General features: G+C 42.4%; 1 protein-coding gene and 1 pseudogene across 1 annotated transcript; one reads left to right on the plus strand and one right to left on the minus strand.

The window, feature by feature from the left end:
- Positions 1-901: 901 nt before the first annotated feature.
- Positions 902-1,628, minus strand: LOC112163957 (annotated as a pseudogene).
- A 9,717-nt stretch (positions 1,629-11,345) lies between these two features.
- On the plus strand, positions 11,346-16,651 carry LOC112167554 (TMV resistance protein N). The gene is made up of 6 exons (XM_040505643.1): positions 11,346-12,015; positions 12,132-13,227; positions 13,345-13,626; positions 13,710-14,705; positions 14,767-15,404; positions 16,180-16,651. The coding sequence occupies exons 1-6, from the start codon at positions 11,501-11,503 to the stop codon at positions 16,274-16,276; spliced, it is 3,624 nt and encodes a 1,207-aa protein (XP_040361577.1). The 5' UTR covers positions 11,346-11,500; the 3' UTR covers positions 16,277-16,651.
- The last annotated feature ends 440 nt before the right edge of the window (positions 16,652-17,091 follow it).

Here is a 17,091-nt window from a genome sequence, read left to right on the forward strand (position 1 = left end):
AAGGGTAAACTGAAATTAATCCTTATTATATTTTAATTTTGAGATCTTGCAGGAGGTGAAATCTGGAGAAAGAAGTAGCATCCATCGACCAAATTTCCAACAATCTCCTCTTAAGTCGTCGGTGAAGTCTGGGTATAGATAATTTTTCTAGGTAGTGGAATATAGGTATGAGTTAGGTCTCAAGAGCTTATTGCTCTGATACCATAAACAAAAGGATATGGTGAAGAATATTTTCTTTGTATTGAATTGTGGGTTTGAACCTTTACAGAATGCATAAATGAAGACTAAGAGGATTCTCCACATGCACAAGATAACCGTATCTTGACTATTTGTGCCATGCTGTAGCAAGTCCACATGCAGGGATTCTCACACAAAGACATGTGCAGCTAACTGACAATATTTGACTGAATCAGTTCACAGATCCTGTTTGCGGATTTGGTGGGATTCTTTTCTTTAACATTTAACATCAACCACTAAGACAGTAGTCAATTTTTATTTTTTATTTTTTATTTATTTTTTTATATCGGTTAAATACCAATGTCTATTAGCATTATTTTAGTAGTGAAATGTGAAAATTTTACTGTATTTGCTGAGTATATATGGCAACACCTTCTTTTTTTCCTTGTAACCTTAGTCAACACAAAAGTAATGAACAAAACTTACTTGAAATAACTCTAATCAACTTAAGGAGTGAGGTATAGCAATACCATAGTCAACAAACTTACTTGGAAGCTCGATCAGAAATCAACCAAAACAGCACTTTAATACTAGTTCAGTTGCTAGATGTGATCATACAGGTGTGAAAACCCAATACACCTTCAGCACCATGATGGTCCAGACTCCAGGCTCTAGTCAATTACAAGCTACACCCTTCAATCATATACCCTACCAACTCAATTACTTACTGTCGTTGACGTCGTTTATCATCCTCATCCAAGGACTAGTCTCTCTTTCTCCGTTTCTCCTTTCTTCTTTTCTTCCTATCATTTTCAGAATCATCTGAATCATCATGTTTCCTCTTTTTGCTTCTCCTCTTCTTCGACCTTCCTCTCTTCTTCCTCTCCCCAGAATCTGTATCTGAACCATCAACATCCGAGTCCTTGTTCTTCTTTTTCAGCTTCTCCTTTCGAAAACTCTTGTTCCCATATCTTTGAGCAATTAGCCTCTCCATATCACAATCATAGTCTGAATCTGAACTCTCAATGTCTTCATCCTCCTCCTCACTATCAGTCTTAACAACATCTTTTCCCTTCGCTTTACCCAGCTTCCCCTTCAACTTGCCCAACTCATAAGCAACATCAGCCTGGATAGCTTCAGGGTCCTCCTTCTCCTTGTCCTTAACACAGAAAATTCCTACATTGATAGGTGAGGTGCCCAACCTGGCCGCACCTCTTGCACACCCCACGAACCTCGTCACAATTCAGCCCAGTTATACGAGCGAGTTGGAGAAGCCCTTGATAGCTAGCATATGCCTTCTCAGCATCTGGTTTTGAGTTTGACAAATTCGGCTGAGGTGCATAGGGATCATACCCAATTGTACTCTGCCATATCCCATGAGTTTGAAAGCCAACACTAGTGTGTACCCGATTGTTTAGGGGCGTGTGAACCCTTCCTGCGGTGGCCGGCATCTTGAAATTCCATGATCAAACCCTAAAAAGAAACAAACTATTTACAATTTTTAGAAATTACACAAACAAAAAAAAAGAAAATTACTTGAATTTAAAACCCAAGAGAACACAATTAGTCCTCAAAAGCACTAATACATATCATAACCTGAAAATTTAAGCAGAAGAATCTAATTCCGATTCAATAGAGGACGTAACAATTACCACTGTACAATTGATTTTGTTCTTTCCTCGACCGGGAAAAAAAAGATATATCCCTACGATGGAATGTAAATTCTAGGGTTATCTTAGCCGAATCTTGATGGCAGAAGACCCTTCCAAAACGTTTAACTATGGACTGATTGAAAGAGGGACACCCTTTATATGTTTTTAACTATGATTTGGCCGAAATTGAAAACCAATTGCTAAGCGGTCTTGCGAAGTGGACATCGTTCGCTGTTGGGCCTCTGTTGCGAGTTGTGACTAGCTCGAGAGGCCCTAACTATAGAAGGACCTATCTTTTAGAAAGAAATCGGACCACTATAAAAGGATGAAATGTTGATTGATGATATGTCTACATGATATATGGAGTGTGGAATTTGTTTTTAGTCATGTAGATACCTCTCACTATGCATGGAGGATTTACTACATCACCAAGCATAAATAACACCCTCTTGGGGGGCCCACAAACCATGGTGGGGCCCAACCGAGACATGCATCCCGTAACCCTATGTTCAAGCTAATCTACGGTATCCAGAAGTGGAAAATACGTCGCCGGGAAGCCACATTCCCGACCTTGCCAAGTCGCCCTTACAACATAGCTTTTCTATACTAGAATAGTGGTATTTGAGTCCCACATCGGAAACCATGTAAAGGATATGGCTTCCTTTACCTATAAAAGGAATGCCTCTTCCCACTTACTCATGATCCCATTACACACTTTGTAATCCCCTTGGGCCGCAAGGCCCAAACACACATAGTACAATATTCAAGTGGACGTAGTCTCCCGCTAAGGCATAGACGAACCACTATACTTCTCTTGTGTCTCTCTCTTTCTCTAAAGCTAACTAGAGACCCCCTCAGATTTCTAACGTTAACATTGGCGCTAGAAGCACTCGCCCTTCCTTGGGTTGTATTCTCAATCAAGCCTATCAAACCGCTATCCATCCTTGGCCGTAACAAAAAAAATTTCAAACATAAATTTGTTCCCAGTGCTTGTAAAGTTGCAAGGTTTCAAGTCTAAACGAAGTCAACGCAACACCCGCTCAAAACTTCAGCTCAGTCAACACCAATCAAGGTTGGTCAATGCTGCACCACTAAAAAAAAAAAAATTTAGCAACCTGGGTGTCCAACCTTCCGCGGTCCGCCGAAGTCAAGTGGCACACTGGCCTCTCACGACAACATCATGCTAGGAGCTGCAATCCCAGTGGAGTACAATTCTAGTGGAGCTTCAATCCCAGAAGAGCTCCAATCCTAGCGGAGCATCAGCTGCAATCCCAGCGGAGCTCCAAGCTTAGCGGAGTATGAGGATCCCAGCGGAGCTCCAAGCTTAGTGGAGTATGAGGATCCCAGAGGAGTTGCAATCCCAGCGGAGCTCCAAGCTTAGTTGAGTATGAGGGTCCCAGCGGAGCTCCAATCTCGGCTAAGTATTAGGATCCCAGCGGAGCTCCAATCTCGGCTAAGTATGAGGATCCCAGCGGAGTGGCAATCCCACTGAAGCTCCAAACTTAGCGGAGTATGAGGATCCCAGCAGAGCTTCAATCCCAACAGAGCTCCAATCTCAGCGGAGTATAAGGATCCTAGCGGAGCGGCCATCCTCCACCAAGCTCTGGACACCTAAAAATTACTATAGACACCCATTCCATCTTCAATCATCACCTCCGCTCTGCTGAGCTTCTGAGCTTTCTCCTCCACTGAGTTTTCTCTTCCGCCGCTAGACAACAATGCCTCCGCCGAGCTCACAGTCATGGCTGCCTCCACCGCACTCTGAGCCTCCACTTCTAGCAAACAACATCGCCGTCTCCGCGGACTGTGCACCGCCGAACTATCATCGAGCAAATTGCAGTCAGGTCCAGGTCTCCACCGACTCTCCCCTGCGCACCAAGTCCACAACTAGCTACAACACCACTAGCACCATTAGGAGACACTGCCGGCAAAACCTCCGCCAGCCTTAAATCGCTGGCCAAAACTGCTCCAGCTGACTAAAGCATCGCTAGCCTCCACCGCTGAGTGAAACATCGTCGAGCACCTCTGCTCCATGCAGTTACTCCGAGTTTCCACCGCCAACTATGGCCAACTCACCGCCGAGCTCCTCCGCTGGCCAAAGATCCGCTGAACTTCACCGCTTCGCTAGAAACCAACACTAGCAGACCAGCTCTCCGCTGGAAACCTCCGCCCAACAAGACACCTCCAGGCCTTGCACTCTGCCAAGTCCGGCAGCATCTTCCGCCACACTGTACACCGCTAAGCAACCGCTAGCCAAAAATCTCTAGCTCATCCGCCCCTCATCATCTATGCCCGCTGCAAATCATTAAACCCAGCATACGCTTATATGCTCTGGACACCCATGTTAGGCCGTGTTTCTCTCTGGGCACCCACAGTTCTTGTTCGAGCAAGCAGCTCACGCTCCTCTCTGTGAAAGCTATACTTGAACCAGATAAGACTGCTACTATATATCTCCGAGCTATATATACTTTGATGTCTACTTATGCCATTTACACATGCTTACGAGTCCATGATAGCATGTTTACATATATGCACATATGTGTTTTCCTATCTGGTCAACTGGAGCATAAATATGCATCAACTAAGTAATATGATATTTTCAAAATGGCTCTGTCTTGGCATCATGCATGATGATCAGTTCATTCCCAAATGAATGTGTCATTAAAAACAGGTCTCAATGCCATGCATATTTCCAGCGCATTCTGTTCGATTTGCTAGCCTACCTAATTATTTGATACCACGTATCAGTACCATAGTACACTTGCCAGGTGCACAATCCATCCCAGTACCGCTTAACACATAAGCTCTTATAGCTTAAAGGCTGCATGCATATGATTCATAATGATGTCAAAGATGACAAGACCGTAGGCCATATACAAATACATGCTTATTTAATTTGCATGGAACACGTAACTTAAAGCATCACTGGCTTATCTTTGTATGTTTGGTTACAATGCTTGACTACTAAAGCATGTTCTATCACATTACACACATGGCCCCACTAAGCTATCAACATATGCTATGTATAAAAATTGATATGGCACTTACTTTGCGCTCAGTTCCTATATATTTATCATACAGGCACGAGCACTACAATTTGGGCATCAACTAACTACCCATGAGTGTCACTAGGCTTGAGCGTACACATTTAATTGATGCTTCGCTTTTAATGGCCTTACTCAAGTGCTCCACCATTCTTCTCCGATCAATACACCTAACAAGCATTTAATACTTCAAGAATGATTACTATGCACACATTTAGTCAGTCTAATATGTCAAAATTGCTAATCATTTACCTTATGTTAAGGAGATACAACCGCCAAGTACCGCTTCAATTAACGAGCCTCCTACTACGGTGCTTCGCCGGAGCAATGGAGCGTCATGCTTGGACAACTCCAACATTATTTGGATACTTACATCAATTCCAACTCCAAACTAACTCCAAATTGGTATAAGATAAGTAACACTATCTTATCTTTTACGCTCTGGCAATTAAAGCCAATACATGCTTTCACTACTTTAAGCATGCTTATAATATATCACACTTGATATGTATTTACATGCTTCCATGATAAACTAATCATGCTTATAACACATGTTATATGTTTTAGTAGCACACCTACTATGCACACATCCTAGTGTGATACTTCAAATGTCTTCATGACCCTTAAGCATGCTTGCACTATGCTACTTGTACATGCCGTACACATATGCCATGCTTATTTGATGTTCATACATTTGTACACTATATGCAAATATGTTGTCTAGCCTCTTGGCCACCATATTTTGTCAAACCCTCCCCACGGGAAAGAGACCTAAACGGGTCTAAAGACTCCACAAGTCCGTGGTCCACGACCAACCGCCAAGCGGTAAGGCAACGCCTCATAATGACGATGACGCTACGCGGCATTATAGTCAATCTTTTCTCCTCTGGGAAAGAGTAAAGGGACCAGTTAACACAGCCCACGGTAGCCATTGATCCGACCGTTAACCCTCGACGTTTGGGTATTAAAGAATAGGTTCGCTACCTAATGCCCACGGCCACCGCGGCACCCCCGAGCTTCCCGCTCATGCCTTCACGGCACCTCGAGCTTCCCGCTCATGCCTTCACGGCACCTCGAGCTCCCGCTCACGCCTTCGGGGCAACCTCGAGCTTCTCGCTCACGCCTTCGCTACATCCACGAGCTTCGCGCTCATGCCTTCATGATGCCCTAAGTTTCCGCTCACGCCTTCGCGGCAACCCTGAGCTTCGCGCTCATGCCTCCACAGCACCCCCGAGCTCGTGCTCACGCCTTCACCACACCCCGAGCTCCCGCTCACGCCTTAGCGGCAACCCTGAGCTTCTCACTCACGCCTTCGCGGCATCCACGAGCTTCCCCCTCACGGGCTTCGCGCTCACTCCTTCACGGCACCCCGGGTTTAAGATCACGCCTTCGCGGCAACCCCGAGCTTCGCGTTCATGCCTCCATAGCACCCCCGAGCTTCTCGCTCACGAGCTTCACGCTCACACCTTCACGGCACCCCGAGCTCCCGCTCACACCTTCGAGGCAACCCCGAGCTTCTCGCTCACACCTTGGCGTATCCACGAGCTTCCCGCTTACGAGCTTCGCGCTCACTCCTTCACGGCACCCCAAGTTTCCACTCACGCCTTCGCGGCAATCCCGAGCTTCGCGCTCATGCCTCCACGGCATCCACTAGCTTCTCCCTCACGAGCTTCGCGCTCACCCCTTCACGGTACCCGGAGCTTCCGCTCACGCCTTTGCGGCACCCCCAAGCTTTACACTCATGCCTTCACGGCATCCATGAGCTTCCCGCTCAAGAGCTTTCGTGCTCACGCCTTCACGGCACCTCGAGCTTCCGCTCACTACTTCCCGGCACCCCCGAGCTTTACGCTCATGCCTTCCTGGCACCCCCGAGTTTCCCGTTCACGAGCTCTCCGCTCATGCTTCCCCGGCAACCCCGAGCTTCCCACTCATGCCTTCACGGCATCCATGAGCTTCACGCTCACAAGGTTCCCACTCATGCCTTCAAGGCACCCCGAGCTTCAGCTCACGCCTTCGCGGCACCCCCGACCTTTACGCTCATGACTTCCAGGCACCCCCGAGCTCTCCGCTCATGCCTCCTCGGCAACCCCGAGCTTCCCGCTCACACCTTCACGACACCCCTGAGCTTCCCGCTCATGCCTTCCCGGTAACCCCGAGCTTCCCGCTCTTGCCTTCCCAGCAACCCGAGCTTCCGGCTCACGCCTTCGCAGCACCCCCAAGCTTCCGCTCACACCGGAGCTTTACGCTTATGCCTTCCCGGCAACCCTCGAGCTTTCTGCTCACGCCTTCCCGGCAACCCTCGAGCTTCCGCTCACACCCTCCCTGCACCCCCGAGCTTCCATGCTCTTGCCTCCCAGCATTCCCAAGTGTTATACTCACATCCCCTCGACATAATACACATTAATGGAACATTGAATTCTTCTACCATTTATCCTTTGCAACAAATTGAATTCTTTTCACGTTCCATTAATACAAGCGAAAACCAAACAAACACAAGCGTTCACGTATTCATTGTTCACGAATTACAAACGCTTGCCTTCATGGCACTCATGCAACTTAAACCGAGTGTAACCTCGTCAACTCGACCTCGTTCATTTTTCTTGCGCGCATCACGCATTTATCATATGCAATTCATATGTTCACACAACCACGTAACCTTGAGTTTATACGTCATAATCGATCATACTCGGCGTCATTCGCATGTATACATCAACATGTATCATGCACCTTATACATTTGTATATGCCAACGCATATCAATGCAACTCACATTTGTTGCCCAATGCAACAAGCATTCTCCATATGCGTGTTTTTGTCTTTGTTATGCAGGTTAACGAGTCCCTTCTTGCTTACGGAGTTCGGGGACTTGTAGGGGCTCCGTGCCGCCCGGTTACTTATGCTTGATGACTTCATGATTATAACTCCCCAACCAAGAAGCTCCTCTTACTTGGGGACTTCGGGGACTTGTAGATACCTCTCACTATGCATGGAGGATTTGCTATATCACCAAGCATAAGTAACACCCTCTTAGAGGGGGGCCCACAAGCCATGGTGGGGCCCAACCGAGACATGCATCTCGTAGCCCTATGTTCAAGCTATGCTACGGTATCCAGAAGTGGAAAATACGTCGCCAGGAAGCCACATTCCCGGCCTTGCCAAGTCACCCTCACAACATAGCTTTTCTATACTAGAATAGTGGTATTTGAGTGTTACGTCCCGTACCTCAATTTACCTGTTTACTAGTCATTTGGACAGTAAACGACAATTACTTTCACTTTTTACTTTGTTTCGATACTTTTAGTAGCCCTAAAAGTTGACTTTTTGTTCAGGTCAAAATTTGAGAAAATGTTCTTCATGAAAGTTGTAGAGGACGTTAAACCGAGCACGTGCATATGTGGTACGTAAAAATACTAAAGTTACTGTTCACAGTAACTTTCTATATATATAGAAAGTTACCAGGGTAAGTTTCCATTTCGGGAAACCTACCCCCCGAGATTTCTCTCTGCTTCCCTCTTCCCCCGCGTTGCTCACCATTCTTCTTTTTCCGATTTCTTCGCCGTCCCGGCGTCTGATTGACGTGATTCCAGTTGTCCTTGAACCGTCTCTTCCTCCTCTACACGGTGGTACCAGTGGGTATCGGACTATCGGCGATTTGGCTGGAAAACCCCGAATTTATGCAATCATTGTTACTGTAGCAATTTGCTTCTCCGGAGAAATTCTCCAGTTTTCGGCTATCTCCGGCGGTGAAATTGGTTCTGTTAGGAGCGCCTCGAGTCACTGATCATCTTCCCTCAAGACTTCTAGCAAAAATTTCCACGTTTGGAAGGTGAATTTGAAGGAATTACAAATTGGTGGGTTTGGAGATTTCCGGGTTTGTGTTCATCGGCAAAATTGGAGCACTTCAAGGTATTTTCTCACTTGGTCACAGTTATGAAAAATGCTTAGAATGTTGAGATGACTATATGGTTGAATATGTGTCACGTGTGAACAGTGCGGTGAGTGAACAGTGGTAGCGTTTAAACAGTAATTTAAATTCTATTTGTTTTAGCTAGTTAAATCCTATAATTTTTGTAGAGGTTGAATATGTGAATTTGGTTGGAATTGGAGAAGTTTTTAATTGATTATGAATTTCTGAAAATTTAGGATTTCGAATATCGATTTACGAGAATCCGACCGTCGGATATCTCTCGGTTCTGACTTGGAATCTTTAAGATAACGAATTGGTATTAGTGATAGAATGTGGGTTGAATCCGAGAAGAATTGGAGAGATGATTTATGAGGATTCGATTTTGAGAATCATATTTAATTAGAATAGTTATTCACGGAATATATTTGTGTACAGGGCGACGTACCGAGCTATTGCTCGACGAAAGAACTCATACGCGTGAATGCCTAAATAGTACTGTGAGTGGACTTTTGTTTTTAAATAAATGATGCATGCATTTATTTATTAAAGTATGCTCTATTTAATTATCTTATTACATTTCGAGCATATGATTTAATTTCAGAGATTGATTTCGCTTTACCTCATATAAATGCTTTCGATAGTGATTTGTTTCCGAAGTTGGTTATGATTTATAATCCTATTTGACGAATTATTTACTTCCGATGTGATTTCTGGAATTATACTATTTATATTATATTTATATTCGTCGATTTGAGACTTTTAAGAGATTTTCGAAATGAGATTTCGATGGAGTTAGTCTTCATATTTATTTATCGACTTTCGGTTTTGGGATTGGGAATGCCTTGATGATGATCTTGGAATTGGTTTTGTTTCGATTTGTGGAGATCATGTTTTATTATTATTTATCTCCTATTTATTTTTTTGAACTTGAGATTATCTTGGTGTGTGGGACACGTCGTTGGAAATTCATTTGCGAGAGTTGGGGAAGTTTTATGGATTTATGTGGTTTTCGGATTTTCTTTTGCCATACTTTGGGTGACTATCATCATTGCTAGCATTGATATGTCCGCCTTTGTGGCGAGGTGATGGGATCACCGAAGCCCGTTCACCTTTGTGGAGCTGCTTACTGTCTTTGTGACAGTGATGCTGAAGCCCAGTAGGCCAGTATCCTTATCGCTACACTTAGTGGCGTGTGGGTATATAACGGGAGTATATGGGAGTACTTTAGCCTGGGAGGCTATCACCCGAGCCTGGGAGGCTCATTCGTATGACTATCTTCTTCCCCTACTTTTATATTATTTCTGGGCTAGCGGGGTCTAGTCCGATGATACGATACTCAGCGGGTTTGATTACAGTTTCCTGGTTTTAAGAAATAAAATTTTACAAAAGTTGCATGCATCGAGGTTTTATAAATTTAAATAAGTGGGAAAGTATTTAAGTTTGCCTCATTAAATCATCTTAATTATTTATTTTTATCCACTCACACTAATTTGTTTTTCAATACTTTTCCCCTGGGCCCTTCGGTTTCAAATGCCCAGTTTGCAGGCGAAATTAGTTAAGGTCGGGCATACATGGAATTGAGGCATAGTCAACAGTATGACTTCCGTGTTTTCCTTTGAAGTAGGTTTTCCTTGTTTACCCTTTTTATTAGATTTGCTCTGACTACCTATGGGATAAATGTTATTCAAGTTACCTTTTGTGTTTTGTGAATTGGACGATGTTGTGATTTGGGGAGCAGGGTGGCTCCAGGAGAATAAGGATGTGTGATTTAGAAGTGTAAATTTCCTTTCTACAGGTTTTGGGTAGTCCATTTTAGGGGAAGTGCTGCCAAATTTTTGGAAGAATTTCTTCTAAGGTAGGCCCCGCAGGGCCACTTCAGATTTCAGGGTGAAATCCGGGGCGGGTCCTGTCATTGAGTCCCACATCGGAAACCATGTAAAGGAGATGGCTTCCTTCACTTATAAAAGGAATGCCTCTTCTCATTACTCATGATCCTATTACATACTTTGTAATCCCCTTGGGCCGCAAGACCCAAACACACATAGTACAATATTCAAGTGGACGTAGTCTCTCGCTAAGACGGAGACGAACCACTATACTTCTCTTGTGTCTCTCTCTTACTCTCTCTTTCTCTAAAACTAACTAGAGACCTCCTCGGATCTCTAACGTTAACAAATCACCTAAATAGAGCAAGATTTTTGATCAGATCACGTATTACATACATGCAAGTTGTTCATGAAATTCATTTTCTGATAAGGAAAAAAAGTTATTGGATGATACAGTACCTTGCGTCCTAGCTTCATTTTGTTTTTTCATTACATACGAATTGCAGTCTCACTAGTCTGGGAGTCACTAACTCTCTTAAACAAGTGGCTTCATGCCATGCCTTCAGCCTAACCTATCTAGGTTGGAAATTAGGGCACAATCAAGTAAAATCACAAAGCAAATCAGGAACTCTCGGCAAGAAAATAAAGTTGTACGCCAAGGCCCACAACTTTAGGAAGGTGAGAAGAAAAAGAAGGAAAAGTAAAGAAAACGCGTCTAATTATATCACTACGCGGTTCTCTCTCCCCTCCATGATTAACTTTTCTACACTCTGCCCATTTCACTCTTCATTTTTCAGAGTGGTCTCCTCTGCAACTGGCTTTCATTTCCTCTTCCAGTTTTCACAGTTCACAGTGGTTTTCCCTTGACCTTAATTTTCGATCTTGGTGGTTTCCAATGGCTTTGAGCACCCACAGGGCCTCCTCATCTCGTGCTTGGGCTGAACCACCTCCCCAGTGGAATTTCGATGTTTTCTTGAGTTTCAGGGGTGAAGACACCCGCACGGGTTTCGTCTCCCATTTATTCCGCGAACTGCAGTACCGGCAAGTATTCAAGACTTTCAAGGACGACCGAGAGCTTGAAATCGGAGCTAGTATCTCTCCAGAGCTCTTGAGGGCAATCGAACAATCACATCTCGCCATCGTTGTTCTCTCACCCAACTATGCTTCTTCCACTTGGTGCTTGGATGAACTTTCCAAAATTATCGAGTCCATGGAAACCGGAGATAAGAGAATTCTGCCGGTTTTCTTTAATGTGGATCCATCCGACGTTCGACATCAGAGGAAGAGCTTTGATGAAGCCTTTGCTAAGCATGAAGTAAAGTTCAGTAACGACCCAGAGAAGGTGGAGAGGTGGAGAGAGGCTTTAAGAAAAGTGGCCAATCTCTCTGGATGGGATAAAAAAAATTATAAGTAAGCACTACAACTTCACTCCTTGTTTGTTGTCTTTTAAGTTTTGACTTGTTATAGCAATGTTCTACTATATACATATATATTATTAGCTTGATGATTGTCTATTTTTCTGTTAGATGTGAAAGTGAGCTTATAGAAGTCATTGTGAAACGTGTGTGGGAGAAAGTGCTTCCTACGATCACATTGTCAGATTCCAAAGAAAAGTTAGTCGGAATTGAATTTAGACTCTGGCAAATGGGTTTTCTTTTAGCTCCTGAGGAGAAGGATGTTCGATTTATAGGAATATGGGGTATGGGTGGAGTGGGTAAGACTACCCTTGCTAGGCTAGTGTTCGAGAGAATTTCCCATCATTTTGAAGTGGCTGAGTTTCTTGATGTCAGGAAGTTTCATGGTCCACTAGTCAATCTTCAAAAACAGGTTCTTTCCCCAGTCTTGAAGGAAAATGTTTCACAAGTTTGGGATGTTTACAAAGGAACCTTTTTCATTAGAAAATGCCTGTCTAATAAAAAGGTTCTTCTTGTTGTTGATGATGTTGATAGCCGTGACATCCTAGAAAAAGTGGCTCTAGATAAATCTTGGTTTGGTGATGGAAGCAGAATCATTGTTACAACTAGAGATAAACGTCTCCTCACCGAGCGTCATATAGAATTATCATTTGAGCTGGGGCGGTTGGATGACAATAATGCTCTTGAGCTCTTTAGTCACAAAGCCTTCGAAAAAGATCAGCCAGAGGAAGGGTTTTTAGAGCTTTCCAAGTGTTTTGTAGATTATGCCAAAGGGCTCCCATTAGCTCTTAAAACTCTGGGAAGTTCTTTGTATCAGAGAAAGCTAGAGGAATGGAATAGTACATTGGAGTCACTAAAGAGAATTCTTAATCCGACAATTTTCGATTCGCTCAAATTAAGTTATGATGCCCTGAATCATTTACAACAGGAGATTTTCTTGGACATTGCATTCTTCTACAAGGGGGTGGGGAAGGGGCGAGTTAATCAACTGCTAGAATATTGTTATGACTATAATTGTCTTATTGAGATAAATGTTCTTATCGAGAAATCTCTCTTAACTATTGATCTGGACAACAATGTCGGGATGCATGGTTTGATAGAAGAAATGGCATGGGAAATTGTTTGTCAACACTCTCGTGAGGAGCCTGGTCTTCGCAGCCGTTTGTGTCATCGTAAGGACATCTTTCTTGTATTCACGGGAAATACGGTAAGTATATAACTTATCCAAGTTTAAATTTAAAAATAAAAAATACATTTTGTTTTAGCATGATATATGTTAGACCTGTGTGGAATTAACTTTTCCTTTGTTCTGAATTAATATCAGGGAACAGATGCAATCAAAGGCATACAGTTATGTTTACCTTGTTTAGAAGAGGCAGATTCAAGCTGGAATTTTGAATGCTTCTCTAGGATGCCCAAACTAAAGTTTCTTGAATTTGATAATTTAATAATTAGTTCAGGCCCCACATTCCTCCCAAATTCCTTGAGAATTCTCATATGGAATTGGTATCCTTCCAAATCTCTTCCAGCTAGTTTCCGGCCAAATATGCTTGCTGAACTGAAGATGCAAAGAAGCAATCTTGTCCGGCTTTGGGACGGAAGACAGGTAACAATGTTCATAATGTTTTCTATTTCAAAATATAATTTTAGGTTTTCCAAAGGTAAGTATTTGTTCTATGCATTGTACAGGACTTGCCTTACTTGAAATATATGGATCTTAGTGAGTCCAAAAACTTGAAGGAGACCCCAGATTTCACAGGTATTCCGAATCTTGAGGAGTTGAGTCTTGCAAATTGTGACGGTTTAGTTAAGGTCCATCCATCCATTGCGGTCAACAAAAAGCTTAAACGGTTGATACTCAATCAATGTAAAAATGTCAAGAGTTTCCCAAGTAAGATTGAAATGGATTCTCTCGAGTTTCTCAACCTTTCTGACTGCTCAAAAGTAAAGATTCCAGAATTTGGAGAAGGGATGAAAAATTTGTCAATCCTTCTCATACCTGGGACCGCCACTGAGGAACTAACTTCATCAATTGAACATCTGGTTGGCCTTACTAGTCTGGATATATCTGATAGCAAAAGTCTCCTGAGTTTTCCGGGTACCGCAATTTTTAAACTGAAGTTTCTTAGACAACTCCAGATGGATGGATGCCCAAAGCTTAAGAAACTTGTGGAAAATACGGGGAAGGCAGAGTCTTTAAAGCCACCAGCCTTGCGACAAATGTTTGATGGCTTATTTAAAAGAAAGGGTCCAAAGTCTGTGTTCTTGGCGTTGCCATCTTCAAGGGATTTATCGTCTTTGTGGGAGTTAACTCTAAGTGATAGTAATCTGTGTCAAGGAGTTATCCCCGACGATATTGGCTACTGCTTGCCATCTCTAAATAAGTTGGATCTTGGTGGAAATAATTTTGATAGTCTTCCTGCAAGCATTAGATGCCTTTCTAAGCTTCGGTCCATTAATTTGAAGGGGTGCAAAAGGCTTCAACAATTACCGGATCTCCCACCGAATGCGCAATTAGAAGTAAGGGCAGACGATTGTTATTCCTTAAAATTGTTCTCAGAACCGCAGGGCAGATTCACCTATTTTCACTCGTTTAATTTAACAACTGTCAATTGCTTTGGATTGATTGACAATGAAGGCTTGAATAATGGAATATTTTCAATGCTAAGGAGATTGGCCGCTCAGGTACTCTCTCTCTCTCTCTCTCTCTCTCTCTCTCTCATGTGCGATTATTCCTGTGGTGTAGGGGATCTCTCCACACTATCACTCATCCCGCACTGTTCTTCCTCCGTCATTCGATATTGTAAGTCCCGGAGGTAAAATTCCAGAGTGGTTCGATATTCAAAGCGAGGGAGATTCATTGACTGTGGAGCTACCTCCGGATCGGGAATCATGTAGTTCAGGGTGGAAGGGCATTGTGTTTTGCGTTGTTTTTGCCGATCCGAAAGATCCTGTCAGTCTCGAGTTTAATCATTTGACAATTAAATGTTTATCGCCTGCTGTTGGTCTACCACACGTAATAAACTTAAACCTAAGGCATATGATGGGAGATCATCTTTGGATGTTTTATATGCCTCGTTGTCAACTCCAGTATATCACAAGCTGCTCTATTAGGTCCTCATTCGACGCGCAACATGTCGGGTATAGGTGTAAATATATTCCATGCTCGAATTGTGTGAAGAGGTGTGGGGCCCGATTGTTGTACGAGCAAGATTTGAAAATCCTCCTCAATGGAACAACCAAAATCTTGAAGCGGAGTCCTGAATATTGTGACTCGGAGGAGGCAGAGGCAGGGGAAGGTCCAAGTAGTGCAATTGCAAGTGGTAGCCCTAACAAAGAATCATTTTTCAAAAGACGCTTGAACACTAATCTTTCTCTGGAGAGGTATGTTTTTGTGATTTATATAAATGGTTTATGTCTGATATCCACCTAATTTATTTTTGTTTATCTATATATAAAAGATCCATCAATCAGTGAAGCTCTGAGTTTGAGATTGTCTTTACGTGTAGCTCAAATATCTAAAATAAATAAATTTGTCTAAATTGTGCTAGCATTACCATTTTCGGTTTTGATTTTATTCGTGATTCATAACCACAATAAATTGTTATTATAAACCTTTTTTTTTTTTATGGTTGACAGAATAAGCTTCCTCATTTTGGACTCTTGTATACTACTTTTGTTTTATTTCAGAAAGTATATCTTTGATTGGCAAGTATTTATCCATGCATGTGTGCCCTTTTTGTTTTCAAGTAAAAACTAAAAACCATCTACTTATCACGTTTTGTTTACTTTCTTAGGTATAACAGTGTTGCAAGGGTTTCTTCATGGTTTAAGAATTCTTAATTTATGAACAATCTACCCAAAACTTGGTTATCCTATAAGAGAAAAGTTGTTTACAAATTGCATCCACGAATAAATGTTTGGAGTCTTATAATCCAATGGTGGAGATTCATCACTCCCATATTCAAGGTTGATCATGCTACAACCAACATACTAACAATGTGATGACATTAATTCAAGTTTTAATTAGTTTATACTACATCTTTTATCCTTTGTCAGGATTATTAGTTTATAATCTATATCAAAGAGTATTTATAAGTTATGAGATATAAAGAAAATACACTTGCCAGTAACAAGTGGTATTCATCTTATGTTATAGGAACTACCCCTTTCTGCTTCTTGTTCTCATAATGCTGGGCTGCTTGTGGTCTCTTTGGCGACAATGGTCTTGCGCTATTCCACCTTTGAGTACTTGAGGAGCCCATTCACAACAAGATTTGTTGCGCATTGGCTGGGGCCATCTCTGCCTCCGTTACGATTCTATGTTGATGTTATGAAGATGAGGCTGATCAAGATGTTGCTTTGATTGGTTTGAAATTTCTCTTCTCAGTTGCTTGTCTCATTCGTGCTACATTTCTACTGCTCACATTCATTCCTACTAATAGTAAATTCTTGTTGCAATTTTTGGTGTCCTGTAAATTAATTTTCTAATAGTAATGAGTAGAAGACTAGAAGTAGAAGTCTAAGACCATGACAATATTTCTAATCCAATTCATTACTCTTTGTATTCTCTTTCACGGAATGTTACTGCCTGTGAGATATCATTATATTAGTTACTATGTAATTATGTATATGATTCCTTTTTTATTTACTGCAATATGTATATATCATTCCAGTTTGTCTCTGTATTTCTAGAATTCTGTTTTCAGTTGGCAACAAAAATATGGAAAATGATATTACTGCGGCGTAGGATTAAAGGCAGGGGTGGAGGAAGCATAGCAGCAGAGTAAATTGCTGTTGGACCCCGGAATCATATGAAACGGCAAAAACATACACATAATTACTGAGCTTGAATGTATTTTGACTATTTTCTAGTTCATTCACAGGTCTAGTCTTTGGTCAAGTGCTTGTTTCTAGTAATCTTGAAATGCATCTGTATGGCCAAATTTCTCGTGTTCATATTCTTTTCATCATGCTAACTAATTTCTTAATGACATGTTAATTCAAGTCAGACTTTTTTGACCTTAGAAGTCTTGTTTTCTCAAAAATTTTCAGAAACTTCACTGAAGTG

This window comes from Rosa chinensis, chromosome 5, assembly GCF_002994745.2.
Source record: "Rosa chinensis cultivar Old Blush chromosome 5, RchiOBHm-V2, whole genome shotgun sequence".
In the NCBI taxonomy this organism is placed as follows: domain Eukaryota; kingdom Viridiplantae; phylum Streptophyta; class Magnoliopsida; order Rosales; family Rosaceae; genus Rosa; species Rosa chinensis.

Coding starts and splice junctions, on each gene's coding strand:
- LOC112167554 (XM_040505643.1), top strand. CDS start 11,501: ATGGCTTTGAGCACCCACAGGGCCTCCTCATCTCGTGCTTGGGCTGAA. Junction 12,016..12,131: donor TGGGATAAAAAAAATTATAA/GTAAGCACTACA, acceptor TTTTTCTGTTAG/ATGTGAAAGTGAGCTTATAG. Junction 15,405..16,179: donor ACTAATCTTTCTCTGGAGAG/GTATGTTTTTGT, acceptor CTTATGTTATAG/GAACTACCCCTTTCTGCTTC.